At 47.5% G+C, this 21,121-nt stretch overlaps 1 protein-coding gene and 1 pseudogene across 1 annotated transcript; one reads left to right on the forward strand and one right to left on the reverse strand.

The window, feature by feature from the left end:
- Nucleotides 1–15,080: 15,080 nt before the first annotated feature.
- On the reverse strand, nt 15,081–15,989 carry LOC123096830 (protein SOSEKI 5-like; annotated as a pseudogene).
- Nucleotides 15,990–16,145: 156 nt separating this feature from the next.
- On the forward strand, nt 16,146–20,432 carry LOC123097328 (proteasome subunit alpha type-5). The gene is made up of 9 exons (XM_044519025.1): nt 16,146–16,407; nt 16,523–16,604; nt 16,769–16,849; nt 17,533–17,646; nt 17,810–17,911; nt 18,427–18,485; nt 19,452–19,554; nt 19,948–20,013; nt 20,109–20,432. Exons 1-9 carry the CDS (start codon nt 16,394–16,396, stop codon nt 20,199–20,201), a joined length of 714 nt encoding a protein of 237 aa, XP_044374960.1. The 5' UTR covers nt 16,146–16,393; the 3' UTR covers nt 20,202–20,432.
- The last annotated feature ends 689 nt before the right edge of the window (nt 20,433–21,121 follow it).

Below are 21,121 nucleotides of genomic sequence, written 5' to 3' on the forward strand. Positions count from 1 at the left end.
TCCAACCTCTTCGCCCAATAAGGCGGATGACTCTAAAGTGTCATCGCGGAGGGTCCCTCAACAAGTTACGCAGGGGACAAAAGAGGCAGCACCCAAAGGTGGATCTCTGACCATCCGGGATTCTGGGGTTGATGATAACAAAGGCCCCGGACTGTCTGGCTCGCAGCCGACAGTGATTCTGGAGACGTGTCAACAGATTCCTTCAAAGGATGGCGGTGCTCCTAGAGCGGCTTCCGGAGACCCGGAGGCTCCGGATATATTGCGGGACATGTTGCGAAAAGCATCTGTCTCGGGGGAACAGCGTACCTTGATGGGTACAGTGGTTGAGAAGATTTTGTCCGCGAAGAGCGGATTGGATGAAGCCTTCATGAGCGTGCTAAAAGGCTTCGAGGTTTGTGATGTAATATTTTTAGCTATGTTTTATTTGCAAAGATGCACCTGTGTATTGGTAGTAGCCCCTAAGACTCGGGTCGGCTTCCACTGGGAAGCGAATCGGAGGATCAAAAAGGATTACTCAAGGACTGACCTGATGAATTTGAACGCAGGCTGTTTCCTCCTTAGCTACTTCCCGGACTATGGATATTGCCGAGCTGAAGCGGAAGCTTGATGTAGCAGGGGATGATCTTGCGTTAATCAATATGCGTCTTGACGAGTCGCAAGGTATGTATTTGGGGCCATCCCCATACATTTTTGGTGGTATAAGCATGATGCTAAAATCTGTATGCTGGAATATGCGTGGCTGCAGATGGTGCTGCCACCGTTGAAGTTCTTCAAGCGGAGCTGGCCTGGGCCAAGGAGCAGGCCCGGCGTAGCAATGCTGCTGCCGAAAAGGCATCGGCTGAGCTAAAAGCCGAACAAGCTGCACGGCGCCAAGACGAGGAGAAGATGTCCACGGTGGCGCTCGAACTGGAAAATGCCACTGGCCGCTGTGAATTTCTGGAGAAGGAGAATAAGCCTTAACGACTGAGCTGGAAAAGGCCTTACAAGAGGCGAAGGAAGCGCGATCGGAATCCAAAGCAACACATGAGGAGGTTCGGCAGGCTAGGGAGATTGCGGCTGGAAAACCCTTTCTGCTGCAAACTAAGTTCGGTGACCCGAACTATGCTCAGCTTAACCAAGTATGGAGTTCTCCGGACGAGTTCTTGGACTTGCCGAAGAGTTCTTCCGATGCGGCGCAGTATTACCAAGCGCGAGATGGGTATGCAATGGAGAAGCTTTTTTGGTCGCAGTTTGGCGCATCAAAGCGCCCTCTGTTACTCAATGAACAGATGTCCCAATGGGCCGAACTTCATAGGATATCCGGCGCTGCCATGAAGGATGTCATAATCCGATTGTGGCCAACCGAGCCTGTTCCGAATAGCTATTTCGGTTTGGTGTAGAGGCTTGTTGATGCGGTGCCGCGTATCGACGCTGTGAAGCGGTCAACGTGCATTGAGGGTGCACGGATGGCTTTTGCCCGAGTCAAGACATTCTGGGGAAAGATGAAGGCCATAGATGTCGCGGCTAAGGGTCCACCCAAGGGCAAGGACCGTCCTAAACCGGAGCGTTATTTTGAAGACTTCCTAGAGGCCGACCGCTTAATAGAGGGTCAATGCTCGAAAGACATAATGTTCGAGTAAGGTGTATGGTAATTGTAAAAGACAATTTTATAGTTAATCCATTTTTATGTCTTGCTTTGAAAGCTTGAATTCCTCCTGTGTGGCCGTTTTAATATAATCTGAAAGTTTTCCAGTCGTCGGCTTCAGCCACCTTGTAGGAAGTACGGGGGTGTTCGGAAAAGCATTTAATCACTCTTTATCCAACGTCTTGGTCCATAAAGGAGGTGATAATGCAGCGAACCAGGCAATCGGACTATAGGGCGTTAACACTTTCACTTAGCCATAGGACTTATATGGTGGGACTACGATATAGCCCCTGGTATGTATGCGGCGTATGGTGCCTTACATATTTGATCTGAAAAAGATCCTTCGTGTGACACGGAGAATCGCTAAAGATTCCAAGAAATCACCAAGTGGTTGACCAGCTCTCGCCGCATCATGACAGTCAGTTTTCGGCTTTCTCTACCGAGGTACTTGACCAGATGACCCGGAAGCACAATCGCAGTAGTTCTCCCTTTACTACCCTAGCCGATAGAGCGGAACGTAGGGTAGCAAGCACAGGAGCCGGGCAACCCAACTATTGACCCAAGACAATGATTCGGAGCTGATGCATATAAGGCCAAACTTGCGACGCCGAAGTACGCTGTAGAGCTGTTCGGGCTTTTGCTGGCACTCATTTATTCCCATACCGAGCCCCTGGCAGGTTATGCCAAGGTATGTCTGTGAAACAACCATGGAAGCCGTATTTAGTGGTGAAACAACATGGATGATTAATTCGGATACTGGGAGCTGAGCGATATGCCAATGATTTATTTATTATATATAAAAGCCATCCTCCCGGCTATTTGACATGCTCGGGGTCGCAGGCGGAGGAACAGGCATAGTACAGGCTCGAAATAGAGAGTGCGGTCTGCAAAAAGTTACTTTGGACCTCTTGTCGCACGTCTACGCCGCCAGTCCTCGGCGGGGGGAATCCTTGACGGAGATAGCCCCTCAGGCGAGCGTACGGATCCGAACTCCGATAGAGCCAGTTTCAGATGTTTATCCTGTTCGTCACCTGTTTCTAAGGGATAGTGAAGGAGGAAATAAAAAGAAAATGGATAAAAAATGTTACTGGGATGCTTGCAGGCTTGTCCGTAGTGTGCCTCCGGCAATGCCCATGGTATCTTGAGTGCGTAATGGTGTATGCGCGGCACAAATTTTGTAGGTGTACGAGGTGGGCGGCGGGAGCCAGACTGTTATTTCCGCTCCGGGAGTAGTTGACCCTTGGGTGGAAATTGCTTGAGGCCTCGGTATTTCGTTGGTGAACCTCTCTGTCGTCCCTATCGCCTGTCGGCCTCTTCCCTTTGTGTTCGGCGTTGAGCTTGCCAGCATGTTTAAAGACCCAGCAGTTTCTGTTAGTATGATTAGCTGGTTTGTCGGGGTGGCCGTGAATCTGGCAAGGTCAGTCCAATATCCTGTCCAGGTTGGATGGTTCGTCTCGTTTCCTTGAATGGCTTCTTCCGTTGACCGGGTTTGGGATTGCTAAATCCGGCGTTGACCGTCGTGTCGCGTGATCTTTCATTATCATTGCGACTGTTGGGTTTGCTTCGTCGTGGCTTGCCGTTGCCGTCTCGGATTTCGGAAGTGCCCGGGTCACTGGCGCTGCTGCTTCTACGAGCGAGCCAGCTGTCTTCTCCCGCGCAAAAGCGGGTCATCAGAGCAGTGAGGGCTGTCATGGATTTAGGTCCTTCTTTACCGAGGTGGCGTGCAAGCCATTCGTCCCGGACACTGTGTCTGAAAGCCGCAAGGGCTTCCGCATCCGGACAGTCGATGATTTGGTTCTTTTTGACTAAGAACTGGGTCCAGAGCCTCCTGGCTGACTCTCCGGGCTGCTGGACAATGTGACTTAGGTCATCGGCATCTGGTGGCCAGACATATGTTCCTCAGAAGTTGTTGAGGAAGGCCTCCTCCAAGTCCTCCCAGCTGCCTATGGAATTTTCAGGCAGGCTATTTAACCAGTGCCGAGCTGGCCCTTTTAGTTGTGGGAGGTATTTAATGGTGTGGAGGTCGTCCCCACGAGCCATATGGATGTGGAGGATAAAATCTTCTATCCATACCGCGGGATCGGTTGTTCCGTTGTATGATTCAATATTGACGGGTTTGAATCCTTCGGGGAATTCATGATCCATTACTTCATCGGTGAAGCAAAGCGGGTGTGCGGTGCCTCTATGTTGGGCCACACTGCGACGTAACTCCGAAGGAGTCCATTTGCGGTTTTCGGCTCGGGCGTAGCTCGGTTTGTCACGTCCGAATAGGTAGCTGTCGTCGCGTGTCGTGGCATGCCTTCGCTATCCGTAGATCGGTCTTGCGTGTTCTGCACTACTGTCCAAGTCCCGCTGCAGGTCGTCTGGACAATCGTGAGCTGTGTTATTCTTGCCTTTACGGCGAGGTGGGGCGGTCTGGTGTTCGGCTTGAGTACCTTCTTTATCCGGACAGAGTTGTCGGCGACCAGCCGCATTGCGTGATGATGGTACGGGATCCAACGCCTCGTCATCGAACTGATGTAGCAATCTATGCTTCGGGTAGCTTTCGGCTAGGCCACTAAGGCCATATTCTTCGGCAACCAGGACTTGGGTCCATCTATCGTTGAGTAGGTCTTGGTCAGCTTGAAGCTACTGCTGCTTCTTTTTCAGGCTCCTTGCAGTAGCTATGAGCCTGCGCTTGAAGCGCTCCTGCTCGAGGGGTTCTTCGGGTACAATAAAGTCTTCGTCGCTAAGGCTTACCTCATCTTCGGAGAGCGGAAGGTAGTTGTCGTCCTCTGAATTGTCGCTGGGCAGGGCCTGTTCATCGGGGCTGGCTTGCCCGCTTTCCTGTTCCTCCTGTTCGGATCTTGCTCCAGCGGGGTCTTCATTGTTTTCGGCGTGGTCCGGAGTACTTTTTCCTCCGGTGCCATCGTTGCTGCGATGTGACTTGGAGCGGCGTTTAGGGCGCCAGTACTTAGACTGTGTCTCAGGAGGTTTATTCTCAACTGGATCTCCTTTGTCATTGTCGCGAGCTTTTTTATGTGTACCAACCATGTATACGTCGTATGAAGGGGTGGCCGTCCCACGCCTGGTAACTGGCGGGTCTTGGCCTTGCTCCTTATCGGCAACGTCGTCTGTACCATCAATGTCTTCGGAGCCATAAGCAGGCATGTCGCTTAAGTCCTCGACAGTGGCTATGAAGTGGGTGGCAGGTGGAGAGCGAAGTTCTCCATTATCAGCCTTTGGCTCGAACCGGGCACAATTCGGCCGCAAGTCCTCCGCCAGGGACAGGTTTTTTAGTGAATTTAGCACATCGCCGAAGGGCGAGTGTTGGAAGATATCTGCGGTGCTGAACTCGAAGATTGATAACCGATCTAACTCGGTGTCTGGGGGCGTGCGCGGTTCGGGACTTATAGCCGGAGACGAGTCCGGAATTCCATTGATGCTGATATTGCCTGGTGTTGAGTCTGTGCGCGGCTCCAACACCGCGGACTCTGTGGCTTCGGATGGTGCAATCTACTCCGGATCTAAGGCCGTAGCAGCTGCAGGAACCATCTCCTGAATCTGGTCTGATGATAGATTTAAGTCATGTCCATCGGAGCGAGGGGGGCGATCGCCGCGGTCTCAAATCCGTTGAAGATCAAGTCTCCACAGATATCCGTGACATAGTTCAAGCTTCCAAATCTGACCTGGTGGCCAAGGGCGTAGCTATCGATCTGCTCCAGATGGCCAAGCGAGTTGGCCCGCAGTACGAAGCCGCCGAATACGAAAATCTGTCCGGGGAGGAAGGTTTCTCCTTGGACAGCGTCTCTATAGACGATCGAAGGGGCCATCGAACCTTTCATCGACGACATAGTGGAACTCTCAATGAAAGCACCAATGTCGGTGTCAAAACCAGCGGATCTCGGGTAGGGGGTCCCGAACTGTGCGTCTAGGATCGATGGTAACAGGAGACGGGGGACACGATGTTTACCCAGGTTCAGGCCCTCTTATTGGAGGTAATACCCTACTTCCTGCTTGATTGATCTTGATGAATATGAGTGTTACAAGAGTTGATCTACCACGAGATCGTAATGGCTAAACCCTAGAAGTCTAGCATGTATGACTATGGTAATGAATATCCTATCCGGACTACGCCCTCCGGTTTATATAGACACCGGAGGGATCTAGGGTTACATAGAGTCGGTTACATAGGAAAGAATCTTCATAGATGATCGCCATGCTTGCCTTCCACGCTAAGGAGAATCCAATCTGGACACGGGTAGAGTCTTCGGCCTTCATGTCTTCACAGCCCATCAGTCCGGCCCATGGATATCAGGCCGGACGCCCGAGGACCCCTTAGTCCAGGACTCCCTCAGTGACGTTTCACCGAAAAAAGCTGTCGATGGATATATCTTATTTTAAGTATTGTGCCTTTATTGTTTGAGGGTTAACCTGTAATACAGAGCCGGATATAGATCTCTTGTTCAGAAGACTACTTTGGAGTATTCGGAGGAGGAACCCGCCTTGCGATGCTGAAAACAACTTGCGTGCCGAACTCATCGTCATCGGAAGACTGGTTCAGGGGCTACTGAGGGAGTCCTGGATTACGGGGTCCTCAGGTGTCCGGATTACTCAGGATGGGCCGGACTGATGGGCCGTGAAGATATGAAGACAGAAGGCCCTCTCTCGTGTCCAGATGGGACTCTCCGTTGCGTGGATGGCAAGTTTGGCGTTCGGATCTGTAGATTCCTTCCTCTGTAAACCGACTCTGTACAACCATAGGCCCCTTCGGTGTCTATATAAACCGGAGGGGTTAGTCCATGGAGGCAATCACAACCATACAGGCTAGACATCTAGGGTTTAGCCATTACGATCTCAAGGTAGATCAACTCTTGTAAACCCCTATATTCATCAAAGTCAATCAAGTAGGAAGTAGGGTATTACCTCCATCGAGAGGGCCCGAACCTGGGTAAACATCGTGTCCCTCTCTCCTGTTACCTTTGATCCTTAGACGCACAGTTCGGGAGCCCCTACCCGAGATCTCCCGGTTTTGACACCGACACCACCTCCGCCTCCTCAGAAGCAGACTCCTCCTCTAAATCCATCTCCTTGCCAATGAACACACGATCCTTGCCAGATGATCTCTTCTTATGAGATGATGACTTTGATGAAGACTTTGAAGAAGACTTTGAGTATTTCTTCTTCTTCTTCTTGTCGTCAGAATCATATTCCTTGCTCTTCTTCTTCTTCTTCTTCTTCTTCTTCTTAGTTTCCTTGTCCCATTGGGGACACTCAGAGATGTAGTGGCCTGGCTTCTTGCATTTGTGGCATGTTCTCTTCTTGTGCTCACGAGAGGAAGCCTCATCATTTCTCGAGCTGGATCTTGAAGACTTTCTGAAGCGATTCTTTTTGGAGAACTTCTGGAACTTCTTCACGAGCATTGTTAGCTCATTTCCAATGTCTTTAGAATACTCAGAACTACAGTCAGATTCTTCTTCAGATGAGGAAACGGCCTTTGCCTTCAAAGCACGGGTTCGGCCATAGTTGGGGCCATAGACGTCTCTCTTCTTAGATAGCTGGAACTCATGGGTGTTGAGCCTCCCAAGTATATCAGACGGATCAAGATCTCTAAAGTCAGGACGTTCTTGTATCATCAGGGCCAAGGTGTCAAATGAGCTGTCAAATGATCTCAGAAGCTTCTTCACGATTTCATGCTTGGTGATCTCAGTGGCGCCAAGAGCGCGAAGCTCATTTGTGATATCAGTGAGGCGATCGAACATGAGCTGGACATTTTCATTGTCGTTCCTCTTGAAGCGGTTGAAGAGATTGCGAAGAACATCAATCCATGAGTCTCTCTATGTAGAGACGCCTTCGTTGACCTTGGATAGCCAGTCCCAGACTAGCTTCATAGTTTCCAGTGCACTCACACGGCCATACTGTCCTTTGGTCAGGTGACCATAGATGATGTTCCTGGCGGTTGAGTCCAGTTGCGCGAACCTCTTGACATCAGCAGCGGCGACACCGTCACCGACCTTGGGAACGCCTGTCTTGACGACATACCAGAGGTCAATGTCAATGGCTTCAAGATGCATGTGCATCTTATTCTTCCAGTAGGGGTAATCAGTGCAATCGAAGACTGGGCATGCAGCGGAGACTTTGATTATCCCTGCAGTCGACATATCTAAAACTCCAGGTGGTTAAATCGAATGACACAGAACAAGGGAGCACCTTGCTCTGATACCAATTGAAAGTGCTAGTTGAAGGAAATATGCCCTAGAGGCAATAATAAAGTTATTATTTTATATTTCCTTATATCATGATAAATGTTTATTATTCATGCTAGAATTGTATTAACCGGAAACTTGATACATGTGTGGATACATAGACAAAACACCGTGTCCCTAGTAAGCCTCTACTAGACTAGCTCGTTAATCAAAGATGGTTAAGTTTCCTAACCATAGACATGTGTTTTCATTTGATGAACGGGATCACATCATTAAGAGAATGATGTGATGGAAAAGACCCATCCGTTAGCTTAGCATAATGATCGTTTAGTTTTATTGCTATAGCTTTCTTCATGTCATATACATATTCCTTTAACTATGAGATTATGCAACTCCCGGATACCGGAGGAATGCCTTGTGTGCTATCAAACGTCACAATGTAACTGGGTGATTATAAAGATGCTCTACAGGTATCTCCGAAGGTGTTTGTTGGGTTGGCATAGATCGAGATTAGGATTTGTCACTCCGAGTATCAAAGAGGTATCTCTGGGCCCTCTCGGTAATGCACATCATAATAAGCCTTGCAAGCAATGTGACTAATGAGTTAGTTGCGGGATGATGCATTACAGAACGAGTAAAGAGACTTGCCGGTAAAGAGATTGAACTAGGTATGAAGATACCGACGATCGAATCTCGGGCAAGTAACATACCGATGACAAAGGGAATAACGTATGTTGTCAGTACAGTACGACCATAAAGATCTTTATAGAATATGTGGGAACCAATATGAGCATCCAGGTTCCGCTGTTGGTTATTGACCGGAGAAGTGTCTCGGTCATGTCTACATACTTCTCGAACCCGTAGGGTCCGCATGCTTAACGTTCGATGACGATTTTGTATTATATGAGTTATGTGATTTGGTGACCGAATATTGTTCGGAGTCCCGGATGAGATCATGGATATGATGAGGAGTCTTGAAATGGTTGAGAGGTAAAGATTCATATATAGGACGATAGTATTTGGACACCGGAAATGTTCCGGGGGTACCGGGTACGTATCGGGTCACCGGAAGGGGTTCCGGGCTACCCCCAGCAAAGATATGGGCCTATTGGGCCAAGAGGGGAAACGTAGCAGCCAGCATGGGCTGCGGCGCCCCCCTTGCTGGCCGAATAGGAAGAGGAAGGGAAAGGGGGAAGAGAGAAGGAAGGGGCGGCAATTCGGCCTCCCCCTTCCTTCCCTCCTCTCTCCCCTTTCTTTCCCTTTCCGGAAAAGATGGTAGGGGGGCGAATTGGACAAGGCCCCCAAGTAGGATTCCTCCTACTTGGGGCGCCCCATGGCTGTCCCCCTCCCCTCCCACCTATATATATGTGGGGAGGGGGCACCTAGAACACACAACAAATATTGTTAGCTGTGTGCGGCGCCCCCCTCCACAGTTTACACCTCCGATCATATTCACGTAGTGCTTAGGCGAAGCCCTGCGCGGACCACTTCACCATCACCGTCACCACGCCGTCGTGCTGACGAAACTCTCCCTTGACACTTTTCTGGGTCAAGAGTTCAAGGGACGTCATCGAGCTGATCGTGTGCAGAACTCGGAGGTGCCGTACATTCGGTGCTTGATCGGTCGGAACGAGAAGAAGTTCGACTACATCAACCGCGTTGTCAAACGCTTCCGCTTTCGGTCTACGAGGGTACGTGGACACACTCTCCCCCTCTCGTTGCTATGCATCTCCTAGATAGATCTTGCGTGAGCGTAGGAATTTTTTTGAAATTGCATGCTACGTTTCCCAACATTAGTTATCGACTAAAGGGGGGTGAATAGGCAATTTTTATGAAAGTCTTCGAAAGACGAGGTCTTTGAAGACAAGCAGTTGATATGAGCCTATATGATATGCAGCGGAAGATAAACTACACTAGACAAGCCATAGTCAAGTAAGCAGTACAGTGAAAGTACGAAGACTAACAACAACTAGATAGTATGGATCAGAATGGAAGACAGTCTGAAGCCAAACAGGTTATAGTCTTCAAACAGTGAAGTCAAATAGATCAGACAAGCAAGCAATGACTTCACGAAGACAAACTGAAATGTAAATGAAGTAGGGGATAGAACCAGTTGCTTGGTGAAGAAAAGGATTTGGTAGACCAGTTCCAGTTGCTGTGACAACTGTACGTCTGGTTAGGGAGGCTGCGATTGAACTCGGAAGACCATGTCTTCACCTTATTCCCCTTGAGCTAAGGACACCCAGTCCTCGCCCAATCACTCTGGTAAGTCTTCAAGGTAGACTTCCAAGCCTTCACAGACTTCGTTCACCGGCGATCCACAATGGCTGTTTGATGCTCAGAACGAGACGCCTAACCGGCTAGAGGATGCACGGTCCTCAAGTGTAATAAGTCTTCAGGTCATGCGGACATAAAGACTTCAGTGATGCCTAACACTCTTTGGCTCTGGGTGTTTTGGGCTTTGTCCTCGCAAGGATCTCTCTCTCAAAGGCTTCGGAGGTGGGTTGCTGTCAAACGACAAAAGCCGTGCACTAACTCTGAGCAGCCACCGAATTATGCTATAGGGGGTGGGCTATTTATAGCCTGGAGGCAACCTGACATGATATGTCCGAAATGACCCTGGGTCACTAAGGAACCGACATGTGTCCAATAGTCGGATTTCAAACACACGCGCCAGCTTGGCTTGGGCTACAACCAAAGCTGACTCATCCAACTCTGGATAAGACTCACTGTCTTCGCTTGAAGACATAGGATTTTGTTTGAGCATCACTTCAGTCATCTGACTTTGTTCACTTGGACCCCACTTAACAGTACGGTGGTTCCTATGACTCAATAAAGAAGAAAAGGAAACTACAAAACAACTATATCTTCGCACTCCATAGTCTTCAAGTGAATGTCTTCACATGTCATTATCTTCATCGTGAATGTCTTCACGAACCACCATTGTCTTCAATGTCTTCATACATTTTTAAGGGTCATCTCTGGTAGGTAAATCGAATCAATGAGGGACTACTACCTGTGTTATCCTGCAATTCTCACAAACATATTAGTCCCTCAATCAAGTTTGTCGTCAATACTCCAAAACCAACTAGGGGTGGCACTAGATGCACTTACAAACCAGAAGGTTTTGTCGATCCTAAAGGTGCTAACAAAGTATGCAAGCTCCAGTGATCCATCTATGGACTAGTGCAAGCATCTCGGAGTTGGAATATACACTTTGATGAGGTGATCAAAGCATATGGTTTTATACAGACTTTCAGTGAAGCCTGTATTTACAAGAAACTGAGTGGGAGCTCTGTAGCATTTCTAATATTATATGTAGATGACATATTGTTGATTGGAAATGATGTAGAATTTCTGGATAGCATAAAAGGATATTTGAATAAGAGTTTTTCAATGAAAGACCTCGGTGAAGCTGCTTATATATTGGGCATCAAGATCAGTAGAGATAGATCAAGACGCTTAATAGGACTTTCACAAAGCACATACCTTGAGAAAGTTTTGAAGAAGTTCAAAATGGATCAGTCAAAGAAAGGGTTCTTATCTGTGTTGCAAGGTGTGAAGTTGAGTCAGACTCAAAGCCTGACCACTGCAGAAGATAGGGAGAAAATGAAAGTCATTACCTATGCCTCAGCCATAGGTTCTATCATGTATGCTATGCTGTGTACCAAACCTAATGTGTGCCTTGCCATAAGTCTGGCAGGGAGGTACCAAAGTAATATAGGAGTGGACCACTGGACATCGGTCAAGAACATCCTGAAGTACCTGAAAAGGACCAAGGATATGTTTCTCGTTTATGGAGGTGACAAAGACCTCATCGTAAATGGTTACGTCGATGCTAGCTTTGACACTGATCCTGATGACTCTAAGTCACAAACCGGATACATATTTTTATTGAATGGTGGAGCTATGAGTTGGTGCAGTTCCAAGCAGAGCGTCGTGGCGGGATCTACTTGTGAAGCGGAGTACATAGCTGCTTCAGAAACAACAAATGAAGGAGTCTAGATGAAGGAGTTCATATCCAATCTAGGTGTAATACCTAGTGCATCGGGTCCAATGAAAATCTTTTGTGACAATGTTGGAGCAATTGCCTTGGCGAAGGAATCCAGATTTCACAAAAGAACCAAACACATCAAGAGATGCTTCAACTCCATCCGTGAACAAGTCAAGGAGGGAGACATAGAAATTTGCAAAATACATACGGATCTGAATGTAGCAGACCCGTTGACTAAGCCTCTTCCACGGGCAAAACAAGATCAGCACCAAGACTCCATGGGTGTTAGATTCATTACAATGTAATCTAGATTGTTGACTCTAGTGCAAGTGGGAGACTGAAGGAAATATGCAATAGAGGCAATAATAAAATTGTTATTTTATATTTCCTTATTCATGATAAAGGCTTATTATTCATGCTAGAATTGTATTGATCGGAAACCTAAATACATGTGTGAATACATAAACAAACACCGTGTCCCTAGTGAGCCTCTACTTGACTAGCTCGTTGATAAAAGATGGTTAAGGTTTCCTAACCATGGACATGAGTTGTCATTTGATAACGGGATCACATAATTAGGAGAATGATGTGATGGACAAGACCCATCTGTTAGCTTAGCATTATGATCGTTCAGTTTTATTGTTATTGCTTTCTTCATGTCAAATACATATTCCTTCGACTATGAGATTATGCAACTCCCGGATACCGAAGGAACGCCTTGTGTGCTATCAAACGTCACAACGTAACTAGGTGATTTGTTGAATTGGCATAGATCGAGATTAGGATTTTTCACTCCAAGTATCAGAGAGGTATCTCTGGGCCCTCTCGGTAATACACATCATAAGCTTGCAAGCAAACGACTAAGGAGTTAGTCATGAGATGATGTATTACAAAACGAGTAAAGAGATTTGCCGGTAACGAGATTGAACTAGGTATGAAGATACCGATGAACGAATCTCGGGCAAGTAACATACCGATGGACAAAGGGAATTACATATGTTGTCATAACAGTTCGACCGATGAAGATCTTCATAGAACATGTAGAGCCAATATGGGCATCCAGGTTCCGCTATTGGTTATTGACCGGAGAGGTGTCTCGGTAATGTATACATAGTTCTCGAACCCATAGGGTCCACACGCTTAACGTCCGATGACGATATAGTATTATATGAGTTATCTGATTTGGTGATCGAATGTTGTTCGGAGTCCCAGATGAGATCACGAACATGATGAGGAGTCTTGAAATGGTTGAGAGGTAAAGATTGATATATAGGACGATGGTATTCGGACACCGGAAGTGTTTTGAAGAAAACTGGATAGTAATAGGAGTACCAGGAGGGGTACCGGTCACCCTCGGGAGAGTATTGGGCCTATTGGGCCACAAGAGGGGAGCACCCCTGCCCACAAGGGGCTGGCACGCCCCCCATGGCAGACGGCCAAGTGCGGAAGGAAAGGGGGGAGGATTCGGCCTCCCCTTCCTTCTCTCTTCCCCCTTTCCTTTCTTCTTAGGCAAATAAGGAAGGGGCGCCACTTGGGGAGGACCCCAAGTAGGATTCAACCTACTTGGGGCGCCCTCCTGGCTGCTCCCTCCCCTCCCACCTATATATATGTGGGGGCGCCCTAGCATAGACCAAACAATTGCCTAGCCGTGTGTGGCGCCCCCTCCAGCGTTTACACCCCCGGTCATATTTTCATAGTGCTTAGGCAAAGCCCTGCGAGGATCACTTCTCCATCACCGTCACCACGTCGTCGTGCGAACAGAACTCACGACTACCTCGACGTCTTGCTAGATCAAGAAGGCGAGGGACGTCACCGAGCTGAACGTGTGTAGAACGCGGAGGTGTCGTGCGTTCAGTACTTGATCGATTAAAGCGCGAAGAAGTTCGACTACATCAACCGCGTTGAGAAGCGCTTTCGCTTACGGTCTACGAGGGTACGTAGACACACTCTCCCCCTCATTGCTATGCATCTCCATGGATAGATCATTGCGTGTGCATAGATTTTTTTTGTTTCCCATGCAACGATTCCCAACACCTAAACCACTAAACCTTCTTACAACAGCCTTGACATACGCCACTTTGACAAACACATGACAAAAAACTATTTCTACTACTAGAGTTTTCTGAAGAAATTATAGAATTAAGCCATGCATTCAATTTGGTGGCTGGTTGCTAAAATTTCCAGTTGACAAGATATGGCATGCATGTAGATAACAAGTCACTCATTTCTTCACACTGTTCATGTTGGAATATAACAATCTAGGCACATATGAAAATATTGTAGTCTTTGGTCCATTCACACATGCAACAAGACAACAACAACAACAACAACAACAACAACAACAACAACAATAATAATAATAATAATAATAATAATAATTCATAAAAGCAATTTAGCAAAGAAGACATCGGATGGTGATATGTCGCTACATTTTCCAAGCGATTTTAGAAGCAAGAACCCCTAAATTAAAGCTTAACACATAGAAGTAGTACTTACTGTATTAAATATTGAATCCTCCACCTCAACTTTTGATGAATAAAGAAGTTTAATCAAGAATACGCAAGTCATCTCCTCCAAAAAAATGGACGCCAAATCCGTAGGAAGGAGTAAAGAAGGTGGGCTTTTGTGATCAAGAATCTGCAGAAACACCCTCAAATCCAAGTGGCAACACCAATTTTGAAACATCAATTCGCCTGCAAGGGGAACGGAAACTCCAAGAAATGCACGCCATTTGGGGTGGGGGACGGGCGAGAATCGAATCAAGAACTTCCAGCAAGAATCTAAATCCACACCGCAAGAAGCCAATAGCGACCCCTAATCGAGACATACCCTCAGCAATCGTCCTATACGCGGAGCGGAACCCTAAGAAAGCCTCGAGCTTGAGGAAGACATTTAGGGACCAAGATTGGGATAGGGTTTTGGTAGAGCACCTGGAGCTGCTCGATGGGGAAGGGACCGTGCTCCCCCTCCTCCTGCTTCACCGTCGCCGTCTTCTGCTGCACCGCCGTCGCCGCCATGGGCAACGTACTACTCCTAGTAGAGGAGAGAGAGATGGTCGGTTGGGAGGGAAATGTGAAGGGCGCCAACCAAGGCGGAGAGGGAGATGCTTTCTTTATTGGATGGATCTTCATCTTCTTCAGGCATGTGAACGGGCCACTACTTACTTTTTTCATTTGAGGAAAGTATCGTTCCCCCCCCTGAAATCCTCTCTGATGGATCAATTTGCCCATCAACTCTAATACCGGCTCAATCAGCCCCTCAAATCTCTAAAACCGGATCAATTCCCCCCTAAAGTGGTTTTGTACTTGATTTTGAGTGGTTTTGACCCAGACCGTGCACTTCTCTTTGCTATGACCGTGCACTTCGCGTCATAATAGTTGGGTGGAGATGATCGCTTCAGTGCGCCCAGCTCGCCTCCGCCTCCGTGGCCGGCACGCCCGCTGCTCGCCGCCTTCTTGGTCTCCATCAAGCTGCCGCTAAAGTACTACCGCTCCATGCATACATCGACGCCGATGCTCCCCGAGAAGCCGTCTGCTGTTGTGTTGTTGCTCAGGTCTGAGTCCAACCGCCCGCTCGGGAAACACTCTGTGTGCCTCGCACCGCCCGGACCGGCATCCTGCTTGGCCCCCGCAGGAGATAGAGCCACGGGAGACGAGCTGCATCAGCACCGCCGACACGCACATCCGGCCGCTCGTGATCATGCCTGCTGCGCCAGGCCTGCGTCCTCTTCCTACTCGCGAGCGGCGACGGTGTTCGAGGCGACGGCGACATGGGGGTCGTTCTTTTTTTTGAGTAAAAGAGGGTTTCCCCTCCGATAATTTTCATTAGAGAAACCAAGCCAAAGGTATGGGGGTCGTTCTTGATGAGGGTCTCTAGCGTGTCGGGGCTGCCTGGACGATCACAACGGCGACATCTCGTCGGCTCCGAGCTCCGTCATAGGCTCTTGATGCGGAGACGGCTCGGGGCCCCGGTGCTGGCCGCGTCTCTCGCCGGTCTGCGTGGCCGCGTCCGCCCCGGCGCTGCTGCTGCGCGCAGCGGCCACCCGGTACTCGCCGAGGTCGAAGAAGCTCCAGTTCTTGCGCCGGCCGTGGGACCCACTAATGGCCGATGTGGGCATCTTCTTCTTGTTCCCGGCCTGGCAGCTGGAGGTGGAGGAGGATGAGGATAAGCGGGTGGAGGCGTCACGCGGGTAGTCTAGTCAGCGAGAGTGCACGGTCAGGGTAAAAACCACTCAAAATCAATTCCAAAACCACCTTAGGGGGAAATTCATCCGGTTTTAAAGATTTTGATGGGCTGATTGATTCGGTATTAGAATTGAGGGAGCAACAGGCCTAGTGGACCAGAACTAGCTTGGGCCTGGCTAAGCTAAGCCCAAAGTTGGAGGCTCGGACGGAAAAGCCACTACAGTCCGTCCGTCCTCCCTCCCTCCCCAAGAAAAGAAAACTCCGTCCCAAGAAGAAACTCGCCGCCGTCTCCTCTCCTCTCTACTAGTACGTACTTGGTTCCCAAGAAGAAACACCACCAAGCACCCACCCCGTGTAGTAGAAATAGAAAAAGTGCTTCGAATTCCGATCCGCATCCGCCGACACGATGTTTCTCACGAGGTAATCGATTTCTTCCTCTCCAAGCTCAGCTCAGGATTTTGCTATCGATTCCTTGGATCTGTCGCCGACGGCGGGATTGCTGATTCTCATGGGGTTTCTCGGCGTGTGTGTGCAGGACGGAGTACGACCGTGGGGTCAACACCTTCTCCCCGGAGGGGCGGCTGTTCCAGGTCGAGTACGCCATTGAGGCCATCAAGGTGAGTGAGATTCATTGTGGGGGTGGGGGAGGCCAGATTTGTGGGGTTTTGGGCCTGAGGTTGGACATTTAGGATGAGACTGCGGATCTCCGGATTTCGGTGCTGAGATTGATGTGCCCCTCGCTACATGCTTATGATGCTGATCCTTCTGCTATGGATTGCAGTTGGGCTCCACCGCAATCGGCTTGATGACTAAGGATGGTGTTGTACTGGCTGTTGAGAAACGTGTCACCTCACCGCTGCTGGTAATTTTTGCATATCCACTTATTAATTTATATTATTGTTGCTGTGAAATACTACTATATCCTTCAGCTGACGACTGTTGATGATCGCTTATGGGCAAAATTGTCCACATTCTTAGATAGGTCCATTAGGGTTTTCTGTTGAAGATGTCGATATTGTTCTTCAGGGTATATCCAATTTCTTAGTGCTTTAACAGGGTAGGTTCTGGTGTTGTTTAACCTAATTTATGCATTCTGCCAAATATTGACAAATTGCTTCATGGCTACTTACCAGACTGGAAAAATAATGTACTACTGGACAACTGTAGAAATATGTAGCTGTTTGTTTTCTCAACACATAACTATCACTTCTCTGGACATGTGATAATTGAATGGATCTTGTGCACTGCATTATGTTTTGTCCCCCTTTGTCAGACAAGTGTTTTTCTGTTTCTTGTTTGGATTATGCACGAGTACTTAACGCCCATTTTTTTACCCATAGCTTGTTTGTGTTAATTAATAAGGATATACATCAAACTTATATTTAGCAGTAAAAGATAACTGCCTGATGCTGACTGTATTTGATGTTATCTAGTTGCCTTTTATTCCTTGAGGTTCCATCATCCTTCAACTTTTAGTTCCTATGTTAGGTTGTACCATGCCCAAACTGTTGAACCCTTCAAGTTTTCTTTGCTATGATTATACAGGAACCAAGCAGTGTGGAGAAAATCATGGAAATTGATGAGCATGTCGGCTGTGCCATGAGTGGCCTTATTGCTGACGCCAGAACACTGGTTGAGCATGCTCGTGTTGAGACTCAGGCAAGCTATTTGGTTATTATTACATACTCCCTCCGTTCCAAAATAGATGACCCAACTTTGTACTAAAGTTAGTATAAAGTTGAGTCATCTATTTTGGAACGGAGGGAGTACATGCAAGTCCTGCCCTCTATTTGTTAACTTCACTTCATATGGTCACGAACAGAATCATAGGTTCTCATATGGGGAGCCAATGACAGTAGAGTCTACCACACAAGCTATCTGTGACTTGGCTTTGCGCTTTGGTGAAGGTGATGAAGAATCAATGGTGAGTCTCATTCTCTTTTTCTATTAATGCAATGACAAAAGGTATTGCACACCTGCAGAAGATGGGAAACAGGATCAGCTACTAGCCGAATCATTTTTCTGTTGTTGCATCTTCTTTTTCTAAAGGAAAGAATGCTGTATATCACACTTTGATGGCTGCATACTTCCTATTATAGCAAAAGTGTAACTATGGAGGAAGCTGAACATCTTTGTGGAAATTTTTGTAGTGTAATAATTAACATAATAGCCATTTTTTAGGTGACTGCCAAAATTTATGAAAAGTTTGTGGATCTAGACCAAACCAGCCTGTGTTTGGTTTGGCTTTTGCTGATTATTATCTTCTAGACTTGAGTTACTTTGTTAACCTGTACTTGCAAAGACACATGAACTAGTCAAAGCAATTTTGTTAATCTTGACTAATTACTTTGCTGTATTTACCTGCTCACATTTTTCTGTATTTTACACACGTACCAATATCATAGAGTAAGGTTCTGATGTACTTGTTTATTTATGCAGTCACGGCCATTTGGAGTCTCTCTCCTTATTGCTGGTCATGATGAAAATGGACCCAGCTTGTAAGTATCGATCCCTTTAACTCAGTTCACTGGGTTGTCAGTAACTCTTATTGATAATAAACTTTTAGAACCAGTTTGTAAGTATCGATCCCTTTAACTCAGTTCATTGGGTTGTCAGTAACTCTTATTGAATAACAAATTTTTAGAACCAGCTTGTATGTATCAATCTCTCTACCTTTTATACAAATTGAAAAACAGGTGTGGTAATATAAATTTGATTATCTTTATCATAGCAGCTAGAAGTTCGGAAAGCAGAGCAACTAGCTATAACAGAAACAATGCTTTTCTTTGTTTAATATTGCCTTTTTCTAGATTGTCACGTCAATTGCCATCCCTGACTCCTCACCCTCAGTGCTGCCAAAATGATACCTTTTGTTTCCAGTTACATGAATTATAACCGGTATTAGTTCCTGTACACCTATATTTTATGGAGACTATTTGAGAAAAGGAATTCAGCAATAGTTGTTCTAGTGGCCGTTTCCATCATCCCCTGTTCGCTCAATCTTAGTTGATATGATGAAAATAATCAAATTGTACTGCCAAGGTTTCTAGTATAGTTGCTTTACTTTCGAAATTCCAACTGCTGTGTAAGTTGACATGATATTCACTTATAATCAAGGAGAGTTCATATTTGAAAACTGGCATATCAAGGAGTGTGTTATCCAAAAAATTGCTTCGGGGTTTTATATGTTATATTTTCTATCCTTATACATTCATGTATTATTTCTCCCCAGATGAGCAACTATATCCCTGCTTGATGATAAGTCCTAAGAATCATGTCTTCCATCTTAACTGAGGTTGTTACCACTTGATTAGATGATGCACTTGAAACAGCTCTTTCCTTTGTGTGGTATTTCTATCTGTCTATGTTGTGAAGCGAGCATCATGTAATTCCTTGTGATGATCAGCTTACAGAGCCAATTGAACTTTACTAGTATCTCATTGATCAATTATTGTGTCTTACAGGTACTACACAGACCCGTCGGGGACCTTCTGGCAGTGCAATGCCAAGGCAATTGGGTCGGGCTCTGAAGGAGCTGATAGCTCATTACAAGATCAGTACAACAAGGTATCATAACTAAGCTAAACAGGGGATAGACCATAAGTTAGGTGCAAGCATGCAGACCACTTTAGTTCGAGCACTAACAACATGAAAAATTCCTATATCGTTTGGAGAAAATCTGCTGCATGGGTCATAGACATAAATTGCATAGCAAGTCTGGATAAAAAATCTGAGCTAACAGTGTTAGCTATGGCATCAAAGCCATTTATGTGGTGTTTAAGGACATGCACCAGTCGAACTGCTACAACTTAGAAGTCTTGAATTTTGCTGTCTACACAGTACGCAGACCTACATACAAAATTTGGTGCCGCGTTGTAGCCATGCTTTCAGTAGTTGCCGGAATTCATGCATGCAGAATTGTGCTTGAAAAGAATAATAAGAATTGAGATGTTGATGCAGGAACTGACCATCGCTGAGGCAGAGACCATAGCCCTTTCTATCCTGAAGCAGGTTATGGAAGAAAAGGTAGGGTATCTCGACCTTTTCCATATTCCTCACTCGTAGGTTCAATAAATACCGTGTCAAAGATGCCTAATAATATGTAATCTCTTTTGAAACAGGTGACCCCGAACAACGTTGACATTGCGAAGGTCTCCCCTAGCTACCACCTCTACACCCCTGCAGAGGTTGAAGCGGTCATCGCGAGGTTGTGAAGGATTGCCACTTTGTGAGACAGCCTCTTGTATTCCCATGAACCCTATAAAGCACAATGAACGTATGAACTCTGTTGTGGGTTTGGGTTGTCTGCCTACTGTTGAAGGGATATTAGTGCCTGCTTGGGCGTTGCATCTGATTCTCATCTCCCAGCCCAGTCATTTGTTTGTACTCCCTTTGTTCCGATTTATTTGTTGTTGGGGGATTTTAGTACATTTTCCGTTACGTTACAAGTTATCTTCGTTTTCCCAAATTGCCCTCCCTCTTGCACAGCCACTCGCTCTCTCCCCACCCGCTCGCTCGCTGGCCAGTCGCTCAATCTCTTCGCCGCCTCCCTCTCCCTCTCGTCAGTGTCCTCCTCACCGCCGCCTTGCTCCTCACCGCCCCGATTTGTACCCCTAACCCTAGCAACCCGCCTGCTAGCTCTTGGTCAAAGGCTCGATCTGTGGGCGGTGGTGCTCGATCCGTGCTGGAGCAGCGGGAGAAGGACGGCGGTGCAGCGGGCTTCTATTCTTCGCTGCTGTCGACAAGCAGCCGCGGCCTGTTGTCCCGCGCGCCCTCGTCAGTGGCCGCTACAGCGGGTTTCTATTCTTCCCTGCTGTCGAGAAGCAGCCGCGGCCCGCGCGCCCTCGTCCGTGGCCGCTACCCGAGCTGCCCTCGAGGTGTCGCCGACGACCTTGAGGAGGAAGGAGGAGTGCTTGGGCCGGCGCTTCGTCTCCTCCACCCGGCGCCACATGGCCGCCACGCGCTCCTCGGTGGCCCTCTAATCCCACCTCCATGGCTAACATCGTGCTGCTGCCGTCTTCATCTTCGTGGTCGTCCTTGGCGCGCTTGCCTTCGGTGCCGCTGCTTCGACGGACGATGTGGTGCAGGAGGTGCGTCTGGTCGCGGAGGAAGGAGGTGTGCGTCTGACTGAAGC

This window comes from Triticum aestivum, chromosome 4D, assembly GCF_018294505.1.
Source record: "Triticum aestivum cultivar Chinese Spring chromosome 4D, IWGSC CS RefSeq v2.1, whole genome shotgun sequence".
In the NCBI taxonomy this organism is placed as follows: domain Eukaryota; kingdom Viridiplantae; phylum Streptophyta; class Magnoliopsida; order Poales; family Poaceae; genus Triticum; species Triticum aestivum.